The 24,634-nt window shown below is 40.4% G+C and overlaps 1 protein-coding gene across 2 annotated transcripts in view; it reads right to left on the bottom strand.

Moving 5' to 3' along the window:
- Nucleotides 1-21,290, bottom strand: part of LOC311048359 (inter-alpha-trypsin inhibitor heavy chain H3-like) — a 28,985-nt gene extending 7,695 nt beyond the window's left edge. The window contains exons 1-22 of one of the 2 annotated variants that reach the window (XM_084061608.1): nt 21,158-21,290; nt 19,320-19,349; nt 19,089-19,112; nt 18,408-18,562; nt 18,043-18,147; nt 17,762-17,924; nt 17,556-17,666; nt 16,912-17,040; nt 16,510-16,626; nt 15,769-15,937; nt 15,307-15,432; nt 14,613-14,794; nt 13,294-13,479; nt 12,991-13,130; nt 12,559-12,719; nt 12,405-12,434; nt 12,217-12,300; nt 11,945-12,058; nt 11,159-11,360; nt 10,727-10,899; nt 10,206-10,317; nt 9,719-10,059 (exon numbers count right to left, since the gene is read on the bottom strand). In XM_084061608.1, coding sequence (XP_083917734.1) covers nt 9,921-10,059; nt 10,206-10,317; nt 10,727-10,899; nt 11,159-11,360; nt 11,945-12,058; nt 12,217-12,300; nt 12,405-12,434; nt 12,559-12,719; nt 12,991-13,130; nt 13,294-13,479; nt 14,613-14,794; nt 15,307-15,432; nt 15,769-15,937; nt 16,510-16,626; nt 16,912-17,040; nt 17,556-17,666; nt 17,762-17,924; nt 18,043-18,147; nt 18,408-18,562; nt 19,089-19,112; nt 19,320-19,349; nt 21,158-21,265 — 2,760 coding nt within the window. In that variant the 5' untranslated portion in view covers nt 21,266-21,290 and the 3' untranslated portion in view covers nt 9,719-9,920. Of the gene's footprint in view, nt 1-1,416; nt 1,528-2,252; nt 2,416-4,261; nt 4,367-4,527; nt 4,683-9,718; nt 10,060-10,205; nt 10,318-10,726; nt 10,900-11,158; nt 11,361-11,944; nt 12,059-12,216; nt 12,301-12,404; nt 12,435-12,558; nt 12,720-12,990; nt 13,131-13,293; nt 13,480-14,612; nt 14,795-15,306; nt 15,433-15,768; nt 15,938-16,509; nt 16,627-16,911; nt 17,041-17,555; nt 17,667-17,761; nt 17,925-18,042; nt 18,148-18,407; nt 18,563-19,088; nt 19,113-19,319; nt 19,350-21,157 lie in introns of those variants that run through there. The other variant, XM_084061607.1, reaches the window with a different exon arrangement.
- Between the last annotated feature and the right edge of the window lie 3,344 nt (nt 21,291-24,634).

Below are 24,634 nucleotides of genomic sequence, written 5' to 3'. Positions count from 1 at the left end.
TTTGTGGAGAAGATGGTTAAAATGCCTTTATTTTATATTACAGGGTTAAGAAACAACCTCCATGTGTGAGGCCTGCATGCTCTGGTTGTCATCGGGGTAGTTTGTCAATACTGAGTTTCCCATGTTACACTTTCCTTCTACAAAACTATTGTAGCCTACCTTGGATTGGATTTATAGTTTATTTAAAGGTAGGGTAAGTGATTTGCATTGGTTAAAATAAGTGTTAAATAGCTCTATATTGTGATAGTACTCATCGCTATAGAGTGTTTGTTCAGTATTAGGAGTCTCCTTGTCTCTCCACCTCTTTATTAAACAGAAAATGCATTTTCGTTTCAGTTTCATTTCCAATTTTATCCAACCAGGACAGAGAACTCAATCAGCATATAGATTAAACAAGTGAAATTGGAAGTGATGACACTAAGAAATGAGCAGAGAAAATTGGAACTGGAACACTATAAAAATTAAGCTTAAAAATTGGTACTTTCTCCTGATTGGCTGAGACCTTCCGAAAAATGTATTTTCTGTTTATTAAAGAGCTGGAGAGACATGGAGACTCCTGTTACTGAAAAAACACTCTATAGCAATGATTACTATCAGAATATAGTATTTTAACCTTTTAACAAAATACTTTTTGTTTTAACCAAAAAATATCACTTACCCTACCTTTAAAGGGTAAGACCACTTTGGTAGAGGTTTGGGTTTTGTAGTTACCTTGCCATGATGTAACTCTAAAGGTGGGCAAGAAATAAAAAATAATTGCTCCATTGATTAGAAATTGATAATTCAAAATATGCTCCTCATTGACTTACATTGTACGGTAAAACTGCTCTCAAAGTCACTCTTTTAGCACATAAATGAACCCCAACGTAGTTGATTCAGACAATATAGAACATCACCAAACCCAGTACTGTTTGTTTTTTTAATAAAAATGTCAACTTCCTGTTGATTTTACTATTTGAAGATCTGGATCCGGATCCGCTGATCCAGTCCGGGTTTTCTACTTATTAAAAATGACAAAATCAACAGGAAGTTGACATTTTTATTTAAAAAAAAAACAGTACTGGGTTTGGTGATGTTCTATATTGTCTGAATCAACTTTGTTTGCGTTCGTTTTTGTGCTAAAAGAGTGACTTTGAGAGCAGTTTTACCGTACAATGTAAGTCAATGAGGAGCATATTTTGAATGATCAATTTCTAATCAATGGAGCAATTATTTTTTATTTCTTGCCCACCTTTGGAGTTACATCATGGCAAGGTAACTACACAACCCAAACCTCTACCAAAGTGGTCTTACCCTTTAAGTTATAGTTACATTTTAGGGAAGAAAAGGATGAAGTTGAACGAAACGAGCTTTCTGAAGAACCTTGACACAGGTCTGACAATTAATGACAACAAAGAGCCATTTTGAACCCTCTACCTTTTTGTCTGTGACGGTTTTCTCCACCAGAGGCAGCAGCTCATTGGATAAGAAGGTTCCATAGGCATCAACATGTGCAATACCCTGTGGCTCATAGATATCTGCCACAATCTGTGCAAAGTTAGACACACACACATACACACAGTGAGATGAGTCTTTCATTAAAGGGCAAGACCACTTTGGTTGAGGTCTGGGTTGTGTAGTTACCTTGACATGATGTAACTCCAAAGGTGGACAAGAAATAAAAAATGATTGCTCCATTGATTAGAAATTGATCATTCAAAATATGCTCTCCATTGACTTACATTGTACAGTAAAACAGCTCTCAAAGTCGCTCTTTTAGCATGTAAACGAACGTAAACAAAGTTGATTCAGACAATATAGTACATCATCAAACCCAGCACTGTTTGTTTTTTTGATAAAAATGTTAACTTAATATTGATTTTGCTATTTTTATTAGAAAGAAAACCCGGACTGGATCGGCGGATCCGGGTCTTCAAATAGTAAAATCATCAGGAAGTTGACATTTTTATTAAAAAAATAAACAGTACTGGGTTTGGTGATGTTCTATATTCTTTGAATCAGCTTCGTTTGTGTTCGTTTACGGGCTAAAAGAGTGACTTTGAGAGCCGTTTCAGTGTACAATGTAAGTCAATGAGGAGCATATTTTGAATGATCAATTTCTAATTAATGGAGCAATTATTTTTCATTTCTTGTCCACCTTTGGAGTTACATCATGGCAAGGAAACTACACAACCCAAACCTCCAAGACCAAAGTGGTCTTGCCATTTAAGCAGTGTGGGATGTGAACATATACTGCATGCATGGAGATCCACCTGAAAGTTGCGGACAAGCTGCTTGGCTTTGACCCGGGTCAGAATCTCATACTGGCCTAGTTTCCTGTTAAGAAGCTCCTCATAGGTCAGAATGAATTTCACGTTGCTATTGGCAGCAATGTTTACTGACACAGTGAACTTCTCCATTTTTCTTCCAGAGGCCCTAGAAAACAGACAAACCAAAAAAAGAATGAATAAAAGAATGATTGGGAATATGTATGTGCGATGCGACGCGAGAGTGCGGTCTACTAGCAGTGGTGGAAAGTAACTAAGTACATTTACTTACTGTACTTAAGTACAATTTTGAGGTATTTCTACTTTACTTGAGTATTTCCAATACTTTTACTTCTACTCCACTACATCTCAGAGGCAAATATTGTACTTTTACTCCACTACATTTACTTGGAAACTTTAGTTACTTGTTACTTTTCAGATATAAACTATGATATAATGAAACATACATTAACCACTTTAGCCCTATTTTATACCTAGGCTATTTGAAAATCGCCGATCTACAAGCTCACAACGCGTCGCATCGCGACGCGTTGAGCTTGTAGATCTACTATTTTCAAATATTTAGTTTACTTTTGGTACTTTAAGTACATTTTGATGCCAATACTTTTGTACTTTTATTCAAGTCATTTTTTTATTCTGGACTTTTACTTCTAACAGAGTATCAAGTATCAATACTGCAATACTATTGCAGTATTGATACTTTTACTTAAGTAAAGAATGTTAGTACTTTTTCCACCACTGGGTCTAGCCAACACCAACTCTGGACTCCTGAATTGCTGCCCTCCACATCCTCCTGTCTAGCATCAGGGTTTTGAGCTCTGCAATGTTGTTAGCTTCGCTGTTGCGGCGCAGTGCATCTATGTAGGATAATTTCACAGCTAGGAAAGGTGCTTCTTGCCTTTCCTAGCTGTGCCCTGGGTTGGCTGACTTGGCTCCCACAGTGTCAGTTTGCTGGCCCTGCATGCCAACCTCATCCTTCTCTCTCTTGCAAAAAAAAAAAAAAAAGTTTGCAAAAAAGAACAGGAAAGTACAGTTCAATACAAGGTCTGCGAAGAGGATTTTAAACGCCTACTGTATGGCTCGTTTCCATTGGGGTCCTTTGTACTCAATTCATCAAAACATTTAATGACAGACAAATATACACTACTATGCAAAACATCATATAAACCAGTGGTTTTCAACCTTTTTCATGCCAAGGACCCCTAAATTGATATACATTTGGCCGCGGACCCCCATTTGAAAATGTTTTGTGCCATGGACCCCCAGAAGCAAAGATATCAGTTAATTTTCGCTTTAAAAAATATAAATATTCAAAGATATGCACACTTTTTCAAGGTTTTTCAAAAATAGCAGATCTACAAGCTCATAGCGCGGCACTCTGTGCCGCACTATGAGCTTGTATATCTGCTATTTTTCAATAGCCAAAGCTAAGTGGTTAAAAATGATTGTGACGCTATTAACACATTTTGCTGGGGACCCCCTGGTACCCCCTCAAGGACCACTGGTAGTCCCCGGACCACTGGTTGAAAACCACTGGTATAAACAGTTTGAAAACAGTCTAGTTTCTGATGTGGTCCGTCCATGTGAGACCTAGTGCCATTCATAGCATTCTTGTGTAGACTCTATCCAGGGCCCTTTCCTGTAATGGTGCTGTGAGGGTCCATGTCTTGGTCCCATACAGCAGGACTGACTTCACTGTACACTGTAGCTACAAACAGCCACCTCTTGAGGTCTTCTTCCATGTCAGATTTCCACACTTCCACACTCCACATTTTCCCGCGCCACCCCGTCGGCAGTTGCAGTGGTTTTGTCCTTCATGTTAACTGTCAATACTTTATTTTCTTGCCATTGAGCTTGAGGCCGATCTTCCTGCACACCATTTCTACTGCCAGTAGGAGTTCCCTTCCTTTCTCTGCTGTATCCGAGGCTACGGCAGTGTCATCATCTGCTATAGCTATTTCACCCCTCTCCCAGTAACATGCCCTGAGACTTACTTGACCAGTCCAGCTGTCTGTCCTGATGAGACGGCTTTCTCATACTGCTTCTTGGCTTTCTCCTTCTCTTTGACCTCTCCAACATACATCTGATTATCAATTTCCCTGAAAAGCAAATAGACAGAGGTTTATCACTAATAGTTGTCATTTAAAATTCCAAAAAGCATACGAGCTTTGGAACATTATGGTGAAAATGGTCAGGGAGATGCAGAGGCAGACACTGGTACTAAACACACAATAAGAAGAGACAGAGAGATGGCACTGACATGCTGAAGTTGGTGATGAAGGCGGTCTTGGGCAGCTCCACCTCAAAGAAGATCTCCTGTGAGGTGTTGGCCTTGTTCAGAGCAGTGGAGGTCATGACGGTGTGAGCGAAACGAGATGCTACGGTACAGTCCACTGTAACACTGTCCACCTCCACCTGATAGAGAGAGAGAGACTATTGTTGTTTTCTCACAAACTTGATAGATTCTAACTTTAGGGAGCTAGCTGCCTCTAATTGGACTCAAAGAAAAAGTATTAGCATTTTGCTCACATGAAAAACATTCAGTTATTTCAGATTTGGAAAGTCAGGCTTGTCTAATGACAGTTGTATTTTTCATTTCTTCATTAACAGACTGAAAAAAGGGATATTGTTTCTTACCTCTATGTTGTTTGTACTTCTTTTCTGCAATAACAAGTGACAAATATAGCTGCAAGCAGCGATAATACGGGGCCAGTGAATAGAGAGAGAGAGAGAGACATGGAAACGGAATAGATTGAAGAGAGAGAGAGTGACATGGAAACAATAGATTGATGAGAGAGAGAGATGGAAACATAATGGTTTGATTGGACATCTCAACCTACTGCCATTAACAGGATTCGAACTCTCAACCTTCAGACTAATAGGCTGCAACACTACCTATAGTGCTATAGCTTTGTCCAGGCTGATATTGTCTGTTGAAGATCATAAACTCTTGCCTTCTTTCATGAACCAAGCCCCTGTTTCACTAACACTAAGATCACTCGTACACAAGCCATTTACCAATGAAGAAATTGTACATCTCCTCAGAACCAAAACTAATGAAAGTAGCCGATCTACAAGCTCACAAACCATGAAAAGTTGTGAGATTGTAGATCAGCTATTTTCAGAATGAAGTATGTCATACGTAAAAAACGTACTCTCAAATAAGCATTTCAGGTTATCTTTACCATTTGCACATGTATTCATTGATACAGTCATGTTGTTTGCAATTCAACTTAAATTAAGTCTACATCAAGTGAGGCTTGAACTGGCGACCTTGAGATTGTGAGGCATTCATTTAAGGGAGACGCCATTGGCCCAACAGACAAGTAACTGTGAAAAAGGAGATCACACAGATGATACAGTTTCACGCAAATAGCTGAAAAATCCTGGGTTTAAGTGTTTTTCAAACTGCTCAAAATTGCGGACAATCTAAGGGCGGAGCTTAATGGTCAAATCGATACGTGTGTTCCTCATGAGTCAAGGCACATGTGTAAGCAAGTTTCACGACTTTCGGCCAAACGAGGCATGACTTATGCCTGTTTAAAGTCTGCCTTTTCAAAAAATTGCTATAGCGCCCCCTTTTGGCCAATTGGAGTAAGATTGGTTTCAGTGATATTTGGAATGACCATGTACATTTCTGCAAAGTTTCAAAGAAATGTGAGTCTGCATGTATGTTTTAGGCACAGATGAATAATTTTCATAAAACTGTAATAGTTAAAATCTATCTCCTCCTGGGATTTTTGAGCAATCTGCACGAAACGTTTACCACTTGAACTTTGGACCTCTGCCTACAAAAATTTCCAACGGATTTTCCATAAGTGAAAAAATGCAGAAGTTAGGAGCCAATGACTGTTTTTCATATAATTCAAAATGGTGGGAGATCTAAAGGTCAGAGGTCAAAAGTCAGACCACGAAAGTTGTCGGGCATGAAGAGACGCATGTGTGTATCGAAGTTTCATGGTTGTAGGTCAAACAGGGCATGAGTTGTACCTGTTCAAAGTTGGCACTTTCAATTGAGTGCTATAGCGCCACCCTTTGACGAATGAGTGTGAGAATTATTTCTTGGTAGTTTTTCATGAGCATCTACCATATGGCCGAGTTTCGTAAAAAGCGTATGCATGGTTAAGCCAGAACTGGCAAAAACAAGTATTTTTCAAACTGCTCAAAATTGCGGAAAATCTAAGGGCGGAGCTTAATGGTCAAATCGATACGTGTGTTCCTCATGAGTCAAGGCACATGTGTAAGCAAGTTTCACGACTTTCGGCCAAACGAGGCATGACTTATGCCTGTTTAAAGTCTGCCTTTTCAAAAAATTGCTATAGCGCCCCCTTTTGGCCAATTGGAGTAAGATTGGTTTCAGTGATATTTGGAATGACCCTGTACATTTCTGCAAAGTTTCAAAGAAATGTGAGTCTGCATGTATGTTTTAGGCACAGATGAATAATTTTCTTTAAACTGTAATAGTTAAAATCTATCTCCTCCTGGGATTTTTGAGCAATCTGCACGAAACGTTTAGCACTTGAACCTTGGACCACTGCCTACAAAAATTTCCAACGGATTTTCCATAAGTGAAAAAATGCAGAAGTTAGGAGCCAATGACTGTTTTTCATATAATTCAAAATGGTGGGAGATCTAAAGGTCAGAGGTCAAAAGTCAGAGGGTGAAAGTTGTTCAGCATGAGGAGACGCATATGTGTATCCAAGTTTCATGGCTGTAGGTCAAACAGGGCATGAGTTGTACCTGGTCAAAGTTGGCATTTTCAATTGAGTGCTATAGTGCCACCTTTGGACGAAAGATTGTGAGAATTATTTTTTGATCGTTTTTCATGACCATCTACCATATGGCCGAATTTCGTAAAAAGCGACAGCGCGGTTCAGCCAGAACTGCGAAAAGTGGCAGAAGAAGAAGAAGAAGAAGAAGAAGTAGTGACAGAATACTGCCAATAACAATACGTGTACAGAGCAGAGCTCTGTCCCCGTAATGAGTAAAGTGAATATTTTAGTATCATTCAAATAAGTATTTAGTTGTACCAAAATGTTTTTTGTCTCAGACTAAACAGTGAAATAACGACGGTTAATAGCAATGTCAAAAGTTCAAAATGTGTAAGCAGTGAATTTCCAACATCATGAAGTAGTTATTCCAACAATTTCATTTCAGCTATACCTTAAGTAACCTGGTGGCATCCTGTGTCTCCTGGAATTCACATAGAAAGGTGAATTAAAATAGAGGCTGCACACAGATGCAAGTCACTCACATACTCTATTCGTGCATATAGAGGAGAGAAAGAGAGAGAATGTAAAAAAGAAAATCTGTAAAGATCTATGCAGTGAAATAAGATGAGAGAAGTGAGATGAGAGAAATGATAAAATATACAGTAGGCTATAGTTAAGAGTTTTACACAGTATAGTGTAAAATAAGAGCAAAAAGCTGTGATGAGATGAGGCATGTATAATATATAATATTATATAATATATGGATATTGAACAGTCCAGTTAGACAGATGGCATTGATATAAATAAAATAGTATCAAGAAAATAATTTGTTTTCCACCACATCTGGCACGCACAAATGGTCTTGTGAGTCATTTGACAATGACCGTCAAACAGGGTTTTGATACTTCATATCATTTGCCTATAATTGCCTTAGGAAATGTGTTGGCAGGGCCAATTTCTTACAAACAATGCCATGTATCACAAACATCCAATCATCTGCCCATAGGGGGCGCCACAAAAGTAGAAGCTTAGCAGCTGATGGCTGCACTCCACGAATGATGTAATCCTAAAACAAGAATGATAAAATGTCTCCTTATCTTTTCCTTTTCAGCTGCGTAGACAGTAGACACATAACATCATTGTTTTGCAAAGAGCAAAACTCAGAAAAACATGCTGGCATTGGTAAAAGGAATTGATGAGCAGCATACAGTGTTGATTCTCTGAGTTAACTATTAGGATTTTCTAATTCTTAGGGTTTGTGATTCCCATCCCTACATGGAACACATGTGGGCCATAAAAGAGGACTAAAGTACTTGATTCCCACAGTTCAAAAAGGAACCACAGGTTGACTGAAAACTGAGTACTGAACTACATTAATTGCATTTACATTTGTTGTGCTGTTGCATTATGAATTACATTTATTATTATTATTATTATTATTATTATTATAAATTCAACTACATAGCAGAAAGAGAAGCAGTGATGTTACCTGTATGACAGCATCATTGCGGGAGATAACCAAAGCTCCTTGGGCCTGGCTGAGAAGCCAGAGGCAGACACAGCTCCACAGCAGCACGACACTCCTCACCCTAGACATGACTAAACTCCACTAAACACTCACTCACTTCATTGCTTAGCCCAAGTTGTGCCAAGTTTGTCCTCAAATGCACTTTAACATTAGTGCATCTACAAAAAGCAGTGCTGATGAGAGAGTATCAATGTCCACTGTGGGGGAAAGGCATAGGCTACTGTGTAAACTGCAAAGTGCACTCACTAATGTCAATTATTATTGTCAATATTGCAAAAAACACACACTGGATTTGTTTTTAATTCCAGTTATGTTTTAAGAAAGCAAAATACACACATTTTACCATTCACTTTCCATTTATATTAGCGCGTGCGCGTGCGTGTGTGTGTGTGTGTGTGTGTGTGTGACAATGCACATTAATCAACATTTCAGTTTTCACATCAATGTAAATGTGTCAAGAGTTAGCTAAGAGCCAATTACCATCTGTACTCCTTGAGCAGGTTATCAGTGGTGGTCTATTTATAATAGCTATCAATACAAAACAATACAATTAAGCATAAGTACAAAAGACAGTTCAAACGTACTAGGCATGTATGTTACAATTACAGTCCCCTCTGGTAGTTGCCCTTGTGCCTATAGACACACAGTGCAGATGCTTCATGTAAGGTCATGAACTCCACAACGTCATCACCAATTTAGTACAATTCCTTCCTGGTAGTATAGTGGTTAGGTGTTAGAATATGAATCTTCTAGGGGGTGCAGATGGTGTGACCACTGACCACATCCAGGCCTGCGGCAGGGGTCGGGGACCTGTGTTTACCCTACATTTTCACGATCTTGTTGACCTTGAGCTTGATTGTGAACTGAATCCAAAAGTTATTCATCTCTTCCCACCAAGTTTCATGAAAATCATCCCATCTGTTCTTGATTTTGACCTTGAGCTTTGACCTTTTTGACCTAAAAGTCAATCATCTCTTCGGGGAAACCTATTCATTATTCCCACCCAGTTTAATGAAAATCTGCCCATCCGTAAGATACTGTATAGAGATGCATTATAGATATGGATATATATTCATGCTAAACAACGGTTATTGGTACTGATTGAATATTAGAGTGGATTGATTGCCTGAAATAACAATTCATCAATGCCAACATAAATAAAGATGTACAAATTGCTTTTTATTGCTGACATTTTTATTTGGTATCACCAGACTCTAACCATTCTGTTTCAAAAACTATTATTTACAGTTCACTTTACATTGATGTCACTGCGAGACTTTGAACAAAGGTTGATGGTACAAATACTATTACAGTTTAGGTAATGAGTGTTTAAATTGATAATCATGAACATTTGTTATACTAAGTTGGAACCCGGTGAGTCCTGTCATTGCCACTATTACCTATTATCTGTATTCAGTAAGTCTTAAACAGGCCAGACACAATGTAATCTGAGGCATCTCCATCTATGAGGCCTGTTCCATTACTATGAATGAACCAGCAGGGAATATTTACTCCATTCTTCACATCATTCCTATAGTCCTTCTGCCAGCCTCTGTGGACCAATGAGAAAGAGACATATCGACTCAAATGTATAAAAACCTGTACAGTGCATTGAAAGACAAAGACAAACACACTCTTTTAACTGTACCAGATCTAGACATATTCATTCAGCCTATAGGATGAGACAGTCATGTGTACCTGGTCACATTGAGCTCCTGTCCCTTCACATACATGGTGGCATCAGGTTTTTCAGGGACCTCTCCTGGACGCAGATCTCCCACCTCAAACTCAACCCCATGGTAAAACTGACCTGGAGGACAGCCCACCATTGTCATTTATTCAAAAGGGAATCATTCTGGACTTCTGGTTTATTCTCTATTAGTCTGCACTGAAAATACATTGGCACGTTAACCCTAACCCATGTAAAAGATTTAAGCACCCAAAAGCGTTTTGGTAATGTTTACTTGATTCCTTAAGTTATGCACATTAACATTAGTGTGATAATGTATACTGCAGTGCATATAATGCCATATTTCAACATGAATAAGAGTAGAAAAACAACTTAACGTCACGATTACTGTACATCAAAAGGTGGTAAAGTGATTTGACAGCAAAAACATATCTTAGTCATGATATGGGAGGGGGTAGAACATATATTGTACAGTACATCTGAGATTCTATCCTGTCCTAGTGCTGCCCCCTAGTGTGTGGTTCTGTACCTAGCAGGCCGTGAACAGATGGGGAGAGAAGATGGTTGTCCAGGGTGTAGAAGCCCAGGTAGTCTTGGTGGTATGGGTGGCTCTTCCAGACCCGGTGTAGCAGGACCACAAACGTCACAGAATCTTTTAGACTGACCATCAGGGTGCCGTCTTTGGTCAAGAGAAGATCCATACTGGTGGTGGAAAGGAGGCGCCAGGGCAGAGAGAACAGAGGTGGTGAGGAGAATGGGAGGAGGAGGCAGTGGGGAGGGATGGAAGAGTCGAAGGAGAGGGGAGGGATGGAAGCAGGGGAGAAAGGAATGGTCATAGATGTACCCTCTAAGGGTGGGCAGCAGGGATTCAGTCTTACCTATAAATATCATTTTGTCTACTTGTATTGTCCTCTCATTGAGTCAGAAGATACTTTAAGTCTAAGTTATACCAATAACTTACTTGGGTCCTTTGAGGGCAGCTTTATCAGACCACAGTAACTTGACACGTTTTCCATCATGTAACACAGAGATGTCTTCAGTGGTCACCTCCAGTCTCACCCCGAGGGTCTTGTGAATGATGCCGAAACGTCCAAAGTAGCTGTTGATTTTACCATCGGGGGCAACCTTCTTATCTCCAATAGTCTGACCGTTAACTAAAATGCCTATTAAAGGAAGCAAAACTGGATTCAGTCACTCACAAAACTACAGATTAAAACTATTACATGTAAACATGAAACTTTAACTCACTCCAAATCTAGTGATGAGTATTCAAATCTAGGTCAATATTATTTCCAAAGGTTAAAGGTTTCATGACATAAATTATATATATATATATATATATATTTTTAGGTTTCAATTTGTTTCTCAATTACACCCCAAAAAACAGAACTTTGAACATTCAGTGGATTTTCTGTGGTCTGGGGTTTTCTGAATAATTAGGCACAGAAAAGTGTGAGTTCGGAGGCGATGATTGACAGCCAAAATCCCTCAACAGTGACACCCGCAGGCAAATAGTTTTTTTTTCCATTGCAGCTGAAAAGGCTTCAGAATACAGAGAGAAAAAAACCTGCCATGACTCACTGGAGTGGATTTTTCAGTTAAACCCTTTTAATACACGTTTGAAGGACCATGATAAAGACTTTTAACGTTTTGTAAACCAGCATGTCACTAAACCTTTAAGCCTAAAACCAAAATGAATGTCAGAATAATAATCAGATGTTGTTGTCCACTGCAGTGTTTTAATCACCTGTGGTTGTGTCTCTAACCAGGTTGAAGATGGTGCCTGGTGTGTCGTTGATATTGAAGCACAGTGCATCATCTCTCTTTGGAAGCTCTATCATGAAATGAGGATCTCCATCCACTGAAAGGACATTATCAAGGTGAGAGCTCAGTTAACACTTGGACACTCAAAGTCCAGCTGCCAATACCTGAAGCTGAGCTAAATATAATATATTTAGCTCAGCTTCAGGTATTGGCAGCTGGACTTTGAGCATATTATGCTAGCACTTGGGTATTTACCGAAATATGTGGGAGCAGGATCTCGATATGATGTTCTTGATGCCATGCTCGTCATATGATGTTGATATGATGTTGTTGATACACCTGGTTATACACAAAATAGCATCCAGATTTTAAAAAAAGAGAAAATGAATCCATTGGAAGCAGAAACCTTTCTTATGCTGTTGGGTGGAAATTGAATGTTTTACCTCCTAGTCTCTCTGCCTTTTGTCGTTGCTCTGTAGAAAATAAATAGTGAAAAGATATTAGAAGATGACAATGTATTTAGCAGCTTTAATGGTGCTTGCGTAATGATGGAGACAAGACCACATTGAAGTGTTCTTCCCGTTCCATCTTCCCTACCCTCAGTCAGTTTGTCAGCGATGAGGAAATCACTCTCTCCATCCTCAGTCTGAGGCTTGGTGACCACCATGGAGGTCAGTGGAGTGACAAAATTGTACTGCAGGGACATCTCAAGAGCCTTGGCTGTGGCGTTGCTTTTTTCCTCTGCTGTACCAGTCTTACTGGGGGGGAAAAAAGGTTGATATTTTTTATTCAACAGTATCTATTCATCATAGACTTCCTACACTATAAGAAACTATCTAGACCCTTGATTATGCGGGCAAAAATCCTAGATTTTGCAATGAAATATGCTGGGTTTGTATGTGATTTTATGCAGTGAAATTGTGCGAAGTTGCAAAATATGCGGAAAGTTGAAAAGTATGCGTAATCGCGTTTTTTCTAACTCTCAGTCTCAATGTCTTGACAGAAAAGCTTGAGATGATTGGAACAGACCTCTGCTCCAGTAGCTGTTGTATGGTCATGTAGGCCCACATACGCTCTGTGAAGTCCCCAAAGATGTACTCCTTCTCTGGGTAGATAACGTTCCAATCTACAGCGGTCGCCTGCCCGTGCACTTGAAAGTCCTCAACAGACTAGAGAAAGAGAAGAGAATAAACAGCTGTTTAACACTTTTCAACTAAAAGACATAAACCAAGACCATTGTTTCATGCAGACTAATGGGTGTCATGGGAGTAAATGGGTGAGCGATACTGTACTTCCTCAGATAAAGAGACTACAGTTACTCCTCTGTCTCACCCCCTTGGCGAACACTTCCACCATGAAGTTATCGATGTCATTGTCACCCAGTCGTCCGGCCACCACAATCTCTGAGCCATTGAACAGCTGAGTGAATTGGTTGGTGGTCAGCGAATCCACGGTGTTGTCAGGGTAACGCAAGTCCACGTCTAAGAGTAGAGTACTGGCCACCTCCTCATAGAAACCCTGGGAAAATATTAATAATAATAATAATTATATAATGAATACGCTTTATTTACATATAACTTTTCCAAACAGAAACAACTATCCACATTCTAAGGAGAGGCTTGTAATGAGCAATGAGAGCTAAGATAAATGAAATAACCTCAGAGACTGCTGTTCAAAGGAGGTCATTGGTGAACACAACGTACATTTGTGTCATTGGTGACTTTGAGGAGGCCAGTCTGTACTTTCTTTTCCCTGAAACCCGACTGAAATTCCTCAAACATGCTATTCCTACTCATGAGGCTGTTAATTGTAGCAACTACCTTTCCAAGGGAAAAAAACGTATGAAAAAAAGTATGAGATGGTATAAACTAGGTTACTTGAGGATGAATTGATTTGAAGCTTATTTAAAACAGCAAGAGTTAGTTAGCTTACTAGCAACTAGTAAGCAAAGCAAAGAATTCACACACCAATACCCTCATCTGGGCTCAAATGGGTCAACTGAAATATTGGCCAATGCCTTCATCATGGTATTGTTGAGACCCATGAGGTGTCACTGAGACCGTTGAGCTACTAAATTCAGTCAGCATCTTGCACTGGCGTGTGTGATTTCATTTATTTTATTTTGTTAGTAGTATTTATCCAGAATTCTGCACCTCACTACATGTATGTTGTGTGTGTAACATCCGCTTAAATCAGTGGTTTTCAACCTTTTTTTGCGTCAAGGACCCCCAAATTGACACACATTAGCCCAGGGACCCCCACTTGAAAAGTTATTCCAGGGACCCCCAATAAGAGACGATTTTTACGGCTCTAGCAGTGATTTTCAACAATTTTAATTTCAAGGACCCCCAGTTTAACATGCATTATTAGGCTACAGACCCCCATTTAATGGCATTTCTATCTCTGGGACCCCACTTTTTATTATAAAATCAATGTTAATTTAACTCTCAGAGTTACAGATCCATAAGGGTCCATTTGGTTCCTATCTATCATTTAGCTGGGGACCACCTGGAACTACCTCAAGGACCACTGGTGGTCCCAGGACCACTGGTTGAAAACCACTGGCTTAAATGACTGACATACCAGCTTTAGTCTTTACATGTCCTAACATAAATAATATAAACCCTATATCCCACCCTCCCTTACTGCACCTGGAGTTGCGAGGTCGCATCTGAGGCCTCGTAGATTCTGCGGGCCAGTCCCTGGTTTTGTTGGGCCATCACATCCAGAAAGGCGTAATCCACATCATTTCCAAATCCCAGACAGAAGAGAGACATTTTGCCGTCAATTGCTTTGCGGACATTTCCTTGGATCGTTGGGAGGTCCGTAATTCCTGCATGCACATATTGTATATTATGTTCTCAGCGTTGGGTCCGGGGACCACCAGGGGGTCCAAATGGACACTTAGGGGTCTGTAACTCTGAGAGTGTACACATTTTGTACATGTGTACACTCTCAAAGTTAAATTAACACTGGGTCCCAAATAAAAACAAATGTGTTACAGACCCGTAAGGGCCCATTTGGTATAAGGCCTATACCAAACAGTTCAGTAAATAAATATACTATACACAGGGATGCATTCTATGCGCCCCAACTATTGCATGTGCAGTATTCCGGGGATGCGCATGCCATAACTCTGCACAAACTTGCCAAAAAGGCTAATAAACAGCTTATATCCTATATGAAATATTGGGACACAGACAGATTCTATAGTACAGCTGTGATTATAGTAGGACGTGTTGTGTGTAGTTACACCCCTAGTGGCAGGGCTAATCCAGAAGTTTTGCTTCAGGATTAGTCTTCAGGATTACTTTAATTGCATTATATTTCAAAAGTTCAGCTCACCGCTGCTTGGCATTCCATCAGTCATGAAGATAATCATGTCAAAACTCCTTTCTGGGAGTTTGTTGTCTTTCCTGTCTTTTAACAGCATGTTTACCGCAGCCAGTGCTCCATGATTGATATCGGTCCCTGGAAAGGGAAATACACACAGTCAGCTGTGTGCAATGATATTCAAGTTCATCTAGTTCTTTGATTTCAACCATTATCCAGGAAGTGAAAAAAGATGTGACTTATTTTTGCCAATTATTTCCAATTTTTCTCCCAATTTTAGTTGATTATACACTTGTGTAATCTTGTCACTGTTGACTGCTTAATTGTGGTTAGACCTCCTGCAGATGAGCAGCAGCAGCAGCAGCAGCAGTATCTATGTGTATATCTATCGTTTTTATGCTATTCTTCCAAACCCTGATCAATCTGTGGGAGTCGTTGTGCAGCGTCCACAACGTGACTTATCCTGCTGCTTACATCCACGTTTGCGTATCCCTCTGGCGAATGTCAGGGCTTCCGCCACATTTTCCTTGCTGGCCTGAACAAGAGAGTCTTTCCAGTACGTAACCCTATCATCAAACAGGATGATCGCAAAGTAGTCGTCCTCATGCAGGTCCTGGAGGATGGCAATCAATGCCTCGCGTGTCTGCATAGGGTAACAAGATCAGAGGTCATGCATAAACATGTACATATAGAATAGCCCACATAAAATACTGTACATCATTTCCATACATTTTTCTCTCACACACTTGCTGTCTCCAGTGGCGTGCACAGACATTTTGAGGGGCAGGTGCTCAAGTAAATTATACTTTTTTTTTTGTTTACTTGGTCTGCTCTTTTTTCCCTCTACACCTATACCTCTTTGCCAAAAATAGCAGATCTACAAGCCCACAACGCCTCGCGTAAAGTTCTCCTCAGAAAAGGGATGCTAGGTTTCGAGTGGTTATGGTAAAAAGAAAAATCATAATCACATAAAGATTTGGCGGACCCCCTGTAGTAACTCTGAGGACCCCCTAGGGGTCCCGGACCCCCTGTTGAAGACCCCTGCTGTAAACTGTGTGCCCTTTTTTCAAAAGGGCACTTCTGGTCAAGAGGGCAAAGGGCAGGGGCTCCAGCACCACCTAGAGTCTATCTGTGCACGTCCCTGAATACTGTACATCATTTCCATACATTTTTCTCTCACACACTCACTGTCTCACATACTTTACACTTTCTCACCTGCCTCATTTTAGGCTCATGCATGGATCCACTAATGTCAATCACAAACACCACATTCTTTGGAACTCTGGGTAAGTCAGGAGGTGCAAAGAAGTGGACGAAGTATCCATTCACAATCTGAGGGGAAAAAAGAAGAACAGAATATATTGTACTAGTGGCAGAGGGAGAGGACAGAAACTATACACGACCATCAATTAACTTTTTTTGGGCAGCAAAAGCTTTGCTGCTTTAGGGTTTCAGGACAATGCTTTGCATTAGGAATGTTTATTATGTTAATTAGGAATTTTCATTTCAGTCAACTTACAGTATGTGATCAGAGTAAAACAGTTTCAAAGTGAGTCTCTATTCAATTGTTTGCAGACAGATTCCGAGGTTAAACTGTTGTATTTGTTGACAGCTGACCTGAACGTCTCCTAGGTTTGTGGCTCGATTCACATCGTACTTGATGATGAAATCTCCATCGATCAGAGTTCCCTCACAGTCTGGACACTTCCTCTGCTGCTCCGGTGTCGGTGAGAAGGAGATGTGTGCCTGAAAGAAGCAATGCAATACATTCACTTAGCGCAAACTTACATCTGACATGTGTAGAAAAGAGGTAGAAGCACTGCTGGGTGGTCTATAGGTGCTATGTGGCTGGTTCTAGTGTGCTGCGGACAAGGACTGGTCGGTGGAATAAACTATTTCTTCTCGAGCGAGAGTATAAACAGCAAGTTTCCTTCAATACATCCAAGGCATACTGTAGTTTTGTGGAAAAGATGGTTAAAATGCCTTTATTTTATATTACAGGGTTAAGAAACAACCTCCATGTGTGAGGCCTGCATGCTCTGGTTGTCATCGGGGTAGTTTGTCAATACTGAGTTTCCCACATTACACTTTCCTTCTACAAAACTATTGTAGCCTATACCTTGGATTGGATTTATAGTTTATTTAAGTTATAGTTACATTTTAGGGAAGAAAAAGATGAAGTTGAACGAAACGAGCTTTCTGAAGAACCTTGACACAGGTTTGACAATTAATTAATTAAAGAGCCATTTTGAACCCTCTACCTTTTTGTCTGTGACGGTTTTCTCCACCAGAGGCAGCAGCTCATTGGATAAGAAGGTTCCATAGGCATCAACATGTGCAATACCCTGTGGCTCATAGATATCTGCCACAATCTGCGCAAAGTTAGACACACACATACACACAGTGAGATGAGTCTTTCATTAAGCAGTGTGGGATGTGAACATATACTGCATGCATGGAGATCCACCTGAAAGTTGCGGACAAGCTGCTTGGGTTTGACCCGGGTCAGAATCTCATACTGGCCTAGTTTCCTGTTAAGAAGCTCCTCATAGGTCAGAATGAATTTCACGTTGCTATTGGCAGCAATGTTCACTGACACAGAGAACTTCTCCATTTTTCTTCCAGAGGCCCTAGAACAAAAAAGGATGAACAAAGGAACGATAGGGAATATGCATAACATATCGTATTATTTGTAGTACTGTTGTATATCTATTTAAACTGTTTCCCATTGACCACGCTCTGACTTACTTGACCAGTCCAGCAGTCTGTCCTGATGAGACAGCTTTATCATACTGCTTCTTGGCTTTCACCTTCTCTTTGATCTCTCCAGCATACATCTGATTATCAATTTCCCTGAAAAGCAACTGGGAAGAGTTAGAAAGCACACAAGTGCTTTCCACAAGTATGTGGTATGTACTACCATATACTGTATGTGGTAGTACATACAGTACTGTACTGTGCATTTGATTGTTCACTATAGCTGTGATTTTTAAACTGCAAAAACAGGCAAATGTGCTTTGGAACATTGTGGTGAAAATGTATAGGGAGATACAGAGGCAGCCATGCATAGCGAGCGCACACACAGTAAGAAGAGACAGAGAGATGGCACTGACATGCTGAAGTTGGTGATGAAGGCAGTCTTGGGAAGCTCCACCTCAAAGAAGATCTCCTGTGAGGAGTTGGCCTTGTTCAGAGCAGTGGAGGTCATGACGGTGTGAGCGAAACGAGATGCTACGGTACAGTCCACTGTAACACTTAACACCTCCACCTGTGTGTGTGTGTGTGTGTGTGTGTGTGTGTGTGTGTGTGTGTGTGTGTGTGTGTGTGTGTGTGTGTTTGTGTGTGAGAGAGGGAGAGAGGGGGAGAGGGAGGGGTTTGGGAGGCATGGAGTGGGGAAAAGAATAATAATAATTGGAGACAAAGACTAAACGATGATACTTTATACTTTATAGACTTTAGAAACAGCAAGAGGTACAGTCAGACATTTAGGCTAAAAGGATAACACAATAAAGTCCAGGGGACTTGTGTCCATTGTGGTCCTAATGTAATTTTGTATATCATTTCGTATGAGAATCCATTCTTGTTGTTGTTCCTCATCAACTCTATTGATTCTCTCTCATGGCTGCCTCTAATGTTTTGCTCAAAGAAAAGGTATTGGCATTTTTCTCACATAAAAAACATCAATAATAATAATCAGTAATTCCAGTGTGATTTGGGAGAGTCAGGCTGAAGGACACTCTACAGTTTTATTTTTCCTTTCTTAACAGACTGAGAAAAGGGATATTGTATCTTACCTCTGCGTTGTTTGTACTTCTTTTCTGCAAAGAAATGGAGATAAATTATTGTTGTAATCATAATGTTAGTAATTAAGTGGGGGATACTACAGTATGATTAAGGCACTATGATTATAGCTCAAACTTTTAGACTGAATCAGGCCTTTTCAATGACCTATTCAAGTACTGTAAATAATTTAGTATTTACATGTAGTACCTTTAAATTAAAATATGTATTTTGTAAACGGATACCTTAAGTAACCTTGGGGCATCCTGCGTCTCCTGGAATTCACAGAAAAAGTTGAGTTATTAACACAATAACAAAATGTAGTCTCGATTAAGTAAAATCTCAATCAGAATCTGTACACATTTAACATGTGTACAGATTCAGAACATTTAAGACAGAATGTAACATACAGTAAGAGGAGGATGAATTTTAAAGTAAAAAGCTCTAATGAGATGAGGCCTGCATAATGTTGGATAGTCCAGTTAGACAGATGACCATAGGAATGGGAAATGAAAAGATTGTATTGATATGATATGCCAATAGCGATTCTGCCTATGGGTCTAATTCTTTGATTGATTGATTGATTGATTCCCTTATTGATTCCTGTTCAATTTTCAGTGTGGAAAAAGTTCCACACTGAGTACAAAGTACAAATACAACAAAGGTCACTGTTTTGGAGAAACCTGGTTTAGTTTAGTTTAGTTTAGTTTAGTTTATTTAGCACAGGGTCATTAAATAACTGAGAGATTAAAAGTTCCATAAGAACAATACAAAATAATACAAGTTTAGAAGCAGTGCAATAAAGACATAAAATCACAAACTGCACAAAAGAAGAAAAAGACCAAAAAAAAACATATATTTTAAGATTACACATCAGAAGTAATGTGGATGGACTACAGTGAGGAAGAAATTAGATATTGTTTTAGATGTTTCTTAAATATTGGCAAGGATAGTGATGACTTAAGTGACGCATCTAGAGAGCTCCAAAACTGAGAGCCTCTAAATGTGATGAAAATGTGTTGAAATTTGATGGTAATTGTAATTGGTATATATACAGTAGGCAACCAGGTCTGGCAGAGTTCTGTGCTCAGAGGAGCGCACTTTTATACTTATCTCTGAGTCTGACAGTCTCAGAGTGTCAAACAATAGATAAAAGCATGCATGTCTACTTAGTTAGATTAAAACATGTAGAAGAATATGTAAGAATAATACAAATTCTCCTCATCTTTTCCTTTTAAGCCACGTAACGTAGACACAACATCATTGTTTTGCAATGAGCAAGTTGCAACTGTCAGAAAAACATGCGGCATTGATAAGGAATTGATAAGCTCTGAGGCATATTATTAAAGGGTAAGACCACTTTGGTAGAGGTTTGGGTTGTGTAGTTACCTTGCCATGATGTAACTCCAAAGGTGGGCAAGAAATAAAAAATAATTGCTCCATTGATTAGAAATTGATAATTCAAAATATGCTCCTCATTGACTTACATTGTACGGTAAAACTGCTCTCAAAGTCATTCTTTTAGCACAAAAACGAACGCAAACAACGTTGATTCAGACAATATAGAACATCACCAAACCCAGTACTGTTTTTTTTTAAATAAAAATGTCAACTTCCTGTTGATTTTGCCATTTTTAATAAGTAGAAAACCCGGACTGGATCGGCGGATCCGGATCCAGATCTTCAAATAGTAACAGGAAGTTGACATTTTTATTAAAAAAACAAACAGTACTGGGTTTGGTGATGCTCTATATTGTCTGAATCAGCTATGTTTGGGTTCATTTATGTGCTAAAAGAGTGACTTTTGAGAGCTGTTTTACTGTACAATGTAAGTCAATGAGGAGCATATTTTGAATTATCAATTTCTAATCAATGGAGCAATCATTTTTGATTTCTTGTCCATCTTTGGAGTTACATCATGGCAAGGTAACTACACAACCCAAACCTCTACCAAAGTGGTCTTACCCTTTAACTATTGATATTATAGCAACATGACATTTGTAGAATCCCCAGAAGCAAAGATTTTAGTTACAAATGTTTGCTTTAAAAAATAGTAAAAAGAGAAGAGAAGCAGTGATGTTACCTGTCTGGCAGCATCATTGCGGGAGATAACCAAAGCTCCTTGGGCCTGGCTGAGAAGCCAGAGGCAGACACAGCCCCACAGCAGCACAACACTCCTCTCCCTAGACATGGCTAAACTTCACTAAACACTCACTCACTTCATTGCCTAGAAGAGAGAGCCCAATGTCCTTGCCCAGGAGGAGGGCTCAAAATGTGTGTGTTGTGTTGAAATATTGACCAAAAGACCAGACTTCAGCATGGCAGGAGATGAGATAGATCAGGGGTCTTCAGCACGGGGTCCGGGACCCCTAGGGGGTCCTCAGAGTTACTGCAGGGGGGCCGCCAAATCTTTGTGTGATAGGAACCTTGTTTCTTTAATTTGTTTTTACATTAACCACTTGAACCCTAGCATCCCTATTCTGAGGGGAACTTTAGCCAAAAATTGCCGACAACGTAGCTCACAACGTAGATCGGCTATTTTCAGCAATGTGGATGGTGTAGAGGGGGGAAAAGGAGCAAACCAAGTACAGAGCCAAAGGTCAAGTTTAATAACTATTGAGGGTTTAAGTGGTTAAATGTCTGATAATTACACATTAACATGAATTAATAGAGAAGCTTATGTATAAAAAACAAACAAGAATTTGTACAACATTGATGATAGTGCTGCCAAACAAAAGTTTAATCTGCAACACAATTTTATACAATATGTGGTATGGGGGTCCCTGCTTCATCTCAGCTAAGGGGTCCTTGGCCTGAAAAACCTTGAAGACCCCTGAGATAGATAGATAGATGGATACCGTCGATAGATAGATACCGTATAGATAGATAGATAGATATATAGATAGATACCGTAGATAATTGTAGCACGGTAAGCCCATAGTTATGATGGCATCATCAGCACAGACCACAGACGTTATGGGTGACAAGTTGACAACAGATTGTATGTCACGATACTCACACATTGTCTTAATGCTACTAAGTCACAGAGAGTCAGTTACCGTAGCCCTTTGCGTCCCTCATTATACATTATCATGGCAAACGGCACAAAGGACTGACGACGAAGCCCCCCCTCCAGCCTTATCTTGGGGTAGAGGAATAAGTCCTTCCTATCGCTAACTCACTCTTCAATCTCCATGTGGAGGGGGTGGGAGTGGCCTTCCTCACCAGCCTGTTTAGGCTTATTTATTCATCCAACGCCACGCCACGCCCCCTCCCGCTCCCTCAGGTTCGGGTGATGCCAATTGCCAACCTCCTGGACAAATAAGCGGACCTGCAGGGGTGACTGGGCCTTCTCGGTGCCCCCCCCCCCCCCCCCCCCTCACTGTGGAACTCAGTCCCAGCTCACATCAGTGCTGCCCCCACCCTCACCACGTTTAAAACCACACTCAAAACCCATCTTTTCAGACTTGCATTCCCTACATGAATCCCAACACCCCTTTGCATTCCCTACATGAATCCCAACACCCCTTTGCATTCCCTACATGAATCCCAACACCCCTTTGCATTCCCTACATGAATCCCAACACCCCTTTGCATTCCCTACATGAATCCCAACACCCCTTTGTTTACCTTTCTTTTGTAGTTTTGTTTTTAACCTTTTTAACTAGTTTTTCCTAATAGAGTTGTTCTTATTTTGTTTCCGTCAAGCGACTTTGAGTACCTAGAAAATCGCTATATAAATCGTATGTATTAGAAGCCTTTATGTGACCCCCCCACGAGCAAAAGGAGGGACGCCGCTGTCCTGTCTAGTCACTTTAACTTTGTGTGTTTCAGAGAGCAAAAACATCAATGTGGCCTTTTTTACACGCCAAAGGATCTGCTCTTACTGTAGAGGGCATGAGTTATCAGTCCAGTCCAATGTGTAACCAGTGGGATCCTTTTGCTCCTGCGTCTGCGTCCACGGCCATTTCCTTGGTCTTGCAAACAAACTTCACTCCACCTCACAAAGTCCCTCACTACCTCTTCATGCTCACTCGTGTAGTCGTCTGTGATGCAGCTGACGATGACAGTGTCATCTGAGAACTTCTGGAGGTGGCATGACTCTGAGTTGTACCGGAAGTCAGAGGTATGGGCAGTGAACAGGAAGGGAGACAGCACAGTCCTAGGGAGAACCCGTGTTGCACACCAGCCCGTCAGACCTGCGTCCCTGCAGCCTCACGTGCTGTGGTCTGTGAGGTAGCTCAAGCCACCATGCCGTGGCCCACCTGTGCATGCTAAAGCTTTACAAAAGTGTCTTGAGTGAGATTAAAAACCTGAGTGGCGCTGGGGTAAAGTACCTGTCCACTAGTGGAGTCTAGGGGTTCGAATCCTCGGCGGTGCATCCAGCTTGGCCAAGCGTCGCCAAGCGTCTATAGTCTATACTGTACAAACACAATTGGCCCATGTTCGGGGGAGGTAAGAGTGATATTTGTCGCTGCACATACAGTACCCCTATGGGCTGGTGCGGGGCTTGTCAACGGGGGTGTTGAACAGGAGGAGTATAGTGGGGGATCTCACTGGCAGGTGAGCCAGTAGGGTATGTGGTGCATCATGGTCTGTCGCTGTCCTGTCTATGGTCACTTTAACTTTGTGTGTTTCAGAGACCAAAAACATCAATGTGCCTTTTTTACAACTCAGTTTCTTTCAGTTTCTTATACAGTTTGAAAAAAGATGAGGGAAAAAAAGGGAAAAGAAAGAGTAAGTAAATAAGTTTATTCCCAAAGCTCATGAGTCAGCAGTGGGTACAGTATGCTCTCTCTCTCTGAGTCGCACGTACGCACACACGCATGCACACGCACGCGTGCACACACACACACACACACACACACACACACACACACACACACACACACACACACACACACACACACACACACACACACACACACACACACACACACACACACACACACACACACACACACTCTCCTTGACACAGAATGTACCACTTACCATCCATCCTGAAAAGTATGGGACACTGGATGCAATGTGTACAGTAAATGACCGAGGGCTAAACTAAATAAACGAGTAAGTTAATTTCAGCATTCTGACAAAATGCTTGGTGTTTAGAGCTAGGAGAGAGGTGAGAGCAGCAATATCTGACCCTGCAGAGCAAAGAGGGCTTTATGTGTCCAGAGTAAGAAGCTTATTTATTTATACTTGGCACGATGAAAACGACAGTTAAACATGAGTGCATGTTTGCTTTTTTACCAATGCACTTCGTGTACACTCACAACCCATGTACGTACAGTAAAGCACCATTAGTGGCTTCGGTGAATATACAGTATAGTAATGAGAATGATCAATGGTGCCCTAATTGTAAAAGGAAAAAAAAAGAAAGTTGCCATGCAAACAACGAATGGTGTCATATTTTTATTTGGTAACAGTGGTCACACAGACACATAGACATGGGCGAAAACATAACCTCTGTTCCCGAATTCACTTTAACATTAGTGTATCTACAATATTGAATATACAGCCACAGTCATTCTGATAACTGTGGTAGTGTGTCCACTGTAGG

The sequence above is a fragment of the Gymnoscopelus microlampas genome (genome assembly GCF_963454915.1).
Source record: "Gymnoscopelus microlampas genome assembly, chromosome: 7".
NCBI classification, from domain to species: domain Eukaryota; kingdom Metazoa; phylum Chordata; class Actinopteri; order Myctophiformes; family Myctophidae; genus Gymnoscopelus; species Gymnoscopelus microlampas.
Note: the sequence above shows the minus strand (reverse complement) of the source record. Positions and strands in the feature narration are given on the sequence as shown.